Here is a 7,500-nt window from a genome sequence, read left to right on the forward strand (position 1 = left end):
TTCGCCTTACGCGACTTGTTTTTTACTTCCAGTAAAAATCTCGTACTCCAAAATGGGATGCGGGCGAAGGGATAATGCCAATATGTGATCTCGCACAAACGAATGTCGCGCTACCCTCCCTCCATCTCTTCCACCACCAAGACTAACAGGGGACAAGGGAGTACAAATTTACACCTGGCATGGGAAGTTAAATTGCTCGTGTTAGGGTGAAGTAATTTATTCGTTATTTATTCGTCAGGGGAGTAACATTTTTGTACGTAATGTTTACTCGGAACTCACCTGTCGTGGGGAGTAATTTTCTCATGTAATGGGGGAGTACTTTTTTCGTAAAGGGAGTAACATTTTCGTACGAAATTTTTACTCCGGAGTAAATATCTCGTGGGAGTAATTTTCTCGTGTTACACCGGCTCACAGATGTAGCCGTGTGGCAATTTCATGTACTGTTGTCCCTCTCTTTTACTCCCTGTCTATCATCTTCCCCTGACCCAAGTTGTGTCTCCCGCTAGGATTATTGTGTGCTGTAGCTAATTCTAGGTGTGTATGGAGGCTGGTTTCTTATTGGTTTATTGTTTGAACGGGTGCGCACTTGAGTCAGAATAATAGCGTGGGCTAGAAGAGTACCCGGTGTGATTTCGAAGTGTGAAGACGTGTCAGTGTGCGTATCTTGGATTGTGATGTTTTAGTTGTAGTTGAACGATGTTTGTGTTTCTGTAATAATCAATGCAAGTAGTGTAGTTTGGGCCATTATAACTGTATTTTGGCGAAGGAGTGATTCGAGGATTGTTTAGAGAGACTTTGTGTGTGTGTTCAGTTGAACAAACGTTTTAGAGCTGGGTTTATATCAGCGAAGTGACTTTCGACCGGGATCGTAATTCAAGTTCCGACGAGTTGTGTGCGGCTGTATTTTGAGGAAGGAACTACACTGCTTTCTGGTGTCTGCTTTCTGGTGTGTGCTTTCTGGTGTACATTAATTAAAAGTCTCGTTATTGCAACCTCTGTCCTTGGCGTCTCATTTATGCTTCCTGGCCTATTTTCCCCCTTCCACTCCACCCTATCACACAGGCATGAAGGACTGTGCCTGAAGGTGCATATAAACTGGGTTTAACATGAAAAACAACACGGGCTCACAGGCATGAAAGACTGTGCCTGAAGGTGCATATAAACTGGGTTTAACATGAAAAACAACACGGGCTCACAGGCATGAAGGACTGTGCCTGAAGGTGCATATAAACTGGGTTTAAATTGAAAAACAACACGGGCTCACAGGCATGAAGGACTGTGCCTAAAGGTGCATATAAACTGGGTTTAACATGAAAAACAACACGGGCTCACAGACATGAAGGACTGTGCCTGAAGGTGCATTTAAACTGGATTTAACATGAAAAACAACACGGGCTCACAGGCATGAAAGACTGTGCCTGAAGGTGCATATAAACTGGGTTTAAATTGAAAAACAACACGGGCTCACAGGCATGAAGGACTGTGCCTAAAGGTGCATATAAACTGGGTTTAACATGAAAAACAACACGGGCTCACAGGCATGAAGGACTGTGCCTGAAGGTGCATATAAACTGGGTTTAACAAGAAAAACAACACGGGCTCACAGGCATGAAGGACTGTGCCTGAAGGTGCATTTAAACTGGGTTTAACATGAAAAACAACACCGGCTCACAGGCATGAAGGACTGTGCCTGAAGGTGCATATAAACTGGGTTTAACATGAAAAACAACACCGGCTCACAGGCATGAAGGATTGTGCCTGAAGGTGCATATAAACTGGGTTTAACATGAAAAACAACACCGGCTCACAGGCATGAAAGACTGTGCCTGAAGGTGCATATAAACTGGGTTTAAATTGAAAAACAACACGGGCTCACAGGCATGAAGGACTGTGCCTGAAGGTGCATATAAACTGGGTTTAAATTGAAAAACAACACGGGCTCACAGGCATGAAGGACTGTGCCTGAAGGTGCATATAAACTGGGTTTAAATTGAAAAACAACACGGGCTCACAGGCATGAAGGACTGTGCCTGAAGGTGCATTTAAACTGGGTTTAACATGAAAAACAACACCGGCTCACAGGCATGAAGGACTGTGCCTGAAGGTGCATATAAACTGGGTTTAACATGAAAAACAACACCGGCTCACAGGCATGAAGGATTGTGCCTGAAGGTGCATATAAACTGGGTTTAACATGAAAAACAACACCGGCTCACAGGCATGAAGGACTGTGCCTGAAGGTGCATATAAACTGGGTTTAACATGAAAAACAACACCGGCTCACATATATATCTCATAGACGTGTGTGAAGCTGTATAACGGATGTATTAATTACCATTTTTGTGTTTTCGATGTAGTAATTAGGGCAGGTTTTAAGAATATTTTTAGAATAGGCTGTGCCTAAAACTTCTGTCCTTATGTATTAAGATCAGTCAGCCATTCAGTCAGTCAGTCAGTAAGTCTCTACTTTGTCTTTTACTACTTTTCGGGCCAAACCTTTTCTGACCTTTGCATTTGCGTTGGCTCCCTTCTGTACGAGGATCTTGATCACTTCCGGCATGTTGTTGTAAGCCGCCAGATGGACAGGGTTACGTTCCTTGCTGTTTGTGACGCTAGGGTTAGCTCCCTTCTCCAGCAGATACAGCGCAATGTCCTCCTTCTTCCTAGAAGAACAAAGAACCCCAAAACGAACCAAGTGTTAATTTTTGTTACGTTCAAGATTGAAGGCACATGCAGTCCTTCTCCGTGTAAACGACTCGGCTTACCATATTAGATATGTCCAGGCTTTTGCGAACAAGACATTAAGACACATACCTAAATCATTTAACTACCCGCCCGCTCTCTGTTTAGGGTGGCAAGTTTGCGATGAATCATATTAGTTTCGTAACTGTCACTTGTCTCATGCAGCGAACATAATCAACCAACAATCCCCATTTTTCACTGGCAGTTTGGTTTTTGGTATGTGTCCAAAGTTATGGTTGCTCTTATTCAATGTCAGCGTAAAAGCCTGGACAGACCTGAGATGGTGAACCAAGTCGTTTATACGGGACTAGAGGAATACCCGGCTTCGCCGGGGTGAATCGCGAGACAGAGACAGACAGCGTGGCGGTTCACCCCAATCACCTTTGAAGGCGAAGTCCTCTCAAACGGGATTGAGAATTTTAGAGCTTATTTCTAAGCCCTATATTATCTGTTATGGCTTCTCAAATGCCAGAACATAGAGACAGACAAAAGCCGCCAGACCCCATCACAAACAGAACTCTACAATCCACAGGTGTTGCCTCCACACCCACACACACACACACACACACACACACACACACACACACACACACACACACACACACACACAGATACAGAAGCCGTATATATTTTTCGATAAATAGATTCGACCTTTGCACTTTTACAGTGAGGACAACTTACGGGTACATGCAAGGAAAGCCCACAACTTCTAAGGCGAACAACTCTGCAGAGTCTGCTGTGAAGGGCGACGGTAGCCTTCTGTCACACTCGACCCCCTTTGAATGAACTTTGTCACCAAAGTTCCGAACCATGGACCCACCAAGCTTAGGTCCCTCCCAGGTGGAATGGGAACAGCACGAAAATGATTCAGTGGCCTGAACATTTCATGTCGAGTCCCATCGCTGTCGACGACGCCAAATATAACCGAGTGCCGAAACACCAAAATCACCTTTGAAGGCGAAGTCCACTCTATCGGGATTGAGAATAACTGTTATGGCTTCTCCGAAGGAAGGCCTGAACATACAGACACACCAAAGCCGCCAGACCACATCACAAACAGAACTCTATAATCCACAGGTGTTGCCCACACACATACACACAAACACACACACACACACACACACACACACACTGAGAAGCCGTATATATATATATATGTATATCTATATCTATAAATATATAGAGATAGATGACAGTGTATTTTTCGCGTGGCTATAAATTGATTCGACCTTTTCACTTTTACAGTAAGAAACAACTTACGGGTGCAAGGAAAGCGTTCTGGACAGTGCAGTGACATTCTAAAAATAGTAACGTAGTAACGGGAATATGGATTGACGCCACACGAAGGAAGGGAGATAAACGCTGAAAACACTGGAGAAGATAAGGAAGAGTTACTGGGAATGGATCCAGAGAAAAACCAAAATCGGTTCAGCGCTGCGCGCTGAGAGCACGTGTTGAAATATCTCATCGAGCAGGTTGTGTCCGGGGTCTACCTGAATATGCACACCAAATTTGAAACAGATCCATCGAGAACCTTGGGCGTGCATCGCGGACACACACACACACAGACACAAGTCGTATATATATATATAGAAGTCTCTAACACACTACAATCGCTACTGCTAAAGGGTGCTAGACAGGAGTCAGTAAAATTAGCGTGTGTGATACATACGCATGGTTTTAATGTGCATAACATGCTTGTTGCTTTATGTGATTGTGTTTACTTGACCACGAATACAAATTAAACAAGAATGGTGAGGTCCCGGAACGTTTTAATTTAAACAAAACAAGACGTTCACGAGTAATGAATTTAGGGACATGAGTTGGTGATACGCTTAAGAGGCTGGTAAAAATGAGGACGAAGGGAGGATGACGGGGAGGGTGAGAGTGATGATGATAAAAGTTTATGAAACAGTTTCAGATCTTCCACATGCATTATCGTTTTTGTTCGGTTAGGTTAGAACCCGGTGTCTCCAATAAGCGTTGGGGGTGTGGAATTAAAAATATAAGTTTATTTCCATGTGAAAGTCTTTAAAACATTTTTTTTAACAAAGGTTAACATTTCAGAGCCACTTTTTAAAACCAAAGGGTAAAAAAGTTGATTCAGATTTGAGAGCATAAAATCAAATAGATACAGCACGTACGTCTTGTTATTGCTATACGTCTATATATCTATGCCACAGTGACACACCAAATACATACATTCATACAGACATATACTTTCATTCGTATAGTTTAAATAATATAGCACCACAGGAATATGTTTATACTGATTAAGTAGAACGGTTGATTTTGGTTCACGAGTACATCGGCCCAATAGCTTTTATAGGAGACAGACAGACGTTAAATCACTCGCAATAGGGTCATGCAGAGCCATTTTTCAAAGAGTCCACATTTCTCCAAGGAAATAATAAAGCTGTCTCATGTATTACAATGTTATGCGACTGACCCCTCCAGTGCGGCTCCGAGTGGAGAGTTGCCCTTCTCCCCTTGACCGTTGATGTCGGCGCCCTGGGCCAGCAGACATGAACACACGTCCTTCTTGCCCTCGTGACACGCCAAGATCAGCGGAGTCAGGCCTTTGTACACAGTGTTCACCTGAAACACACAGGTATAGACCGAGAGACTGTGGGTAAGAAGGTCTGTGTTACATCGTTAGCTCTACACGTAGCGGTAATGGGTTTTGGGGGTAACGGCTGAATTGAAACAGGTCGACCAAGATGGATATCTTTTCCAAGCTCCATCTACCCCGCTTGAAATCGCTTTACCAGTTTTACACAGTTGTTTACATTGAGTGACCATCCCAAAACATTCCTTCTCATCAGAATATCTATTGATCGTGATGGGATTGTCCTTTAAGTAAAATTTCATATTGGTTTCGAAGCTACAAAAGCAACAAAAAGCTTGTATGCTGGTCACAAAGTAATTTTCTTATGGTAGATGGTACCAGTAAACCACACGAGACTACATAATTTCTCATGCTTAGAAATCTTAGGGAATAGACTCAGCATTTCAGTGGTCAAATGTATATTTCTGTTAAAAAATGTAGACGAGGACCTTTAAAGAAATAAAGTTGATTTTATTTTATTTTGATTTTATTTTATTGACTACATACAGACAGACTCAGACTCACCAGGCTTTTGTTTTCCTGGCAGAGAGACCTAACGGTCTGAGCGTCTCCTTTGGCCACGGCATTAATCAGTTTGCCAATGTTGCTTTCACCGGATACGTGTCTGCGAGCGCCCCCTAGGCCTGGCTGGGCGATCCCGAACAGCTGGGCTGCCACCATCTTCATTATATTACGGTGCAGATCTGTCGAGATTGGGGAAAGAATCGACCAAGGGATCAGAGATAATATCAAAGATCACCAGGTTCTCCTTTATATTTTAGAGCGCTTACTTCCCTTCGTTTATCAGATCTTTAAATTTGTTTACAATTGTGACCCTCCACCACGGAATGAGTCGCATGTCACCTTTGCATGATTTTCATATGTGTACATTTTCTTAAAGAGTTTTGTATGCTCTATCCAGTGGTGAAACCCGTTTTAGAAAAGAGCGAAAACTGTTTGAGTTATAAGCCTGTGACTAAGGTGACCCTCACACTGTTACCAGACACTCCCCGGACTTATACTAAGCCTAGCGCAGAACCGCGCGAGGTGAAATGCGACTCATTTCGTGGTGGAGGGTCACAATTCTGCTTTATACGTCTTGCTGTGTAATGTCAAATTTACAATGTTCGTTTTTGCCCATGTGAGGCTGAAATTGTGGTAAGGCTAAGCAATATATATATCATTACAAATTACGTATTTAAACAAAAACCACGTGACCTAGCCACACGAAGTCCACCAAGACACTGCAAAAACATGAAAACTTAGATCGGTGAAAAAAAAGAAGCTTTGATGCTGCAAGGTGTTTGGCTTTCTTCACAGCTCAGACCAAAAGTGTACATTTTCATGTTTTCGTTTGTCTCATTGCTATTTGTCTCTCTGTTATCTTACAAAGACCATATTATGTCGATGTACGTTTTGAATATCTTCTTTTGTCAAAAATTAAACGTTCCATTAACTAACATGTCTTGTTTTTTAATTTTCTATTTTTGGAACGTTGGCAGTCTGATGTTGTTTTGTTCTACACATCGCTTTAAACTTTTCTTTTCTGAAAATGTGCTGTTTCTACTTTACCACTACTTGTGTTAAGCCAAGAGAGCACCTTCTGTCGCATTTGTCTACTAGTCTTACCCATGTAGTCATCACTGGTATCACTGTCAGAGGTGACGCTACTTGCAGATGACGCATCGCTGACGTCAGCGCTGGAACCGGTGACGGAGTCAAAGGAGGTGCTGCCAGACACAGGAATGCAACAGGCAGGGCTGAACATGTAGGCCCCTTTGCCAAAAGACACCACTACGTCACCATCGGAGTCGATTTTCGTCACTTGACCCACTTTCCCCAGAGCCTGTGACGTAGGAAAGCAAAGATTTAATTCATAACACTGTTTGGGCGGGGATATAGCTCAGTTGGTAGCGCGCTGGATTTGTATTCAGTTGGCCGCTGTCAGCGTGAGTTCGATCCCAGGTTCGGCGGAAATTTATTTCACAGAGTCAACTTTGTGTGCAGACTCTCTTCGGTGTCCGAACCTCCCCCCGTGTACACTACATTGGGTGTGCACGTTAAAGATCCCACGATTGACAAAAGGGTCTTTCCTGGCAAAATTGCTTAGACACAGTTAATAATTGTCTACCTATACCCGTGTGACTTGG

General features: G+C 43.1%; 1 protein-coding gene across 1 annotated transcript in view; it reads right to left on the minus strand.

Moving 5' to 3' along the window:
• The window catches only part of LOC138978752 (E3 ubiquitin-protein ligase MIB2-like), a gene marked incomplete in the record, with an annotated part of 30,914 nt that overhangs the window by 13,925 nt on the left and 9,489 nt on the right, over positions 1-7,500 (minus strand). The window contains 4 exon segments of the mRNA XM_070351543.1: positions 2,507-2,663; positions 5,192-5,340; positions 5,876-6,054; positions 6,980-7,196. Coding sequence (XP_070207644.1) covers positions 2,507-2,663; positions 5,192-5,340; positions 5,876-6,054; positions 6,980-7,196 — 702 coding nt within the window.

This window comes from Littorina saxatilis, linkage group LG10 (genome assembly GCF_037325665.1).
Source record: "Littorina saxatilis isolate snail1 linkage group LG10, US_GU_Lsax_2.0, whole genome shotgun sequence".
Lineage (NCBI taxonomy): Eukaryota > Metazoa > Mollusca > Gastropoda > Littorinimorpha > Littorinidae > Littorina > Littorina saxatilis.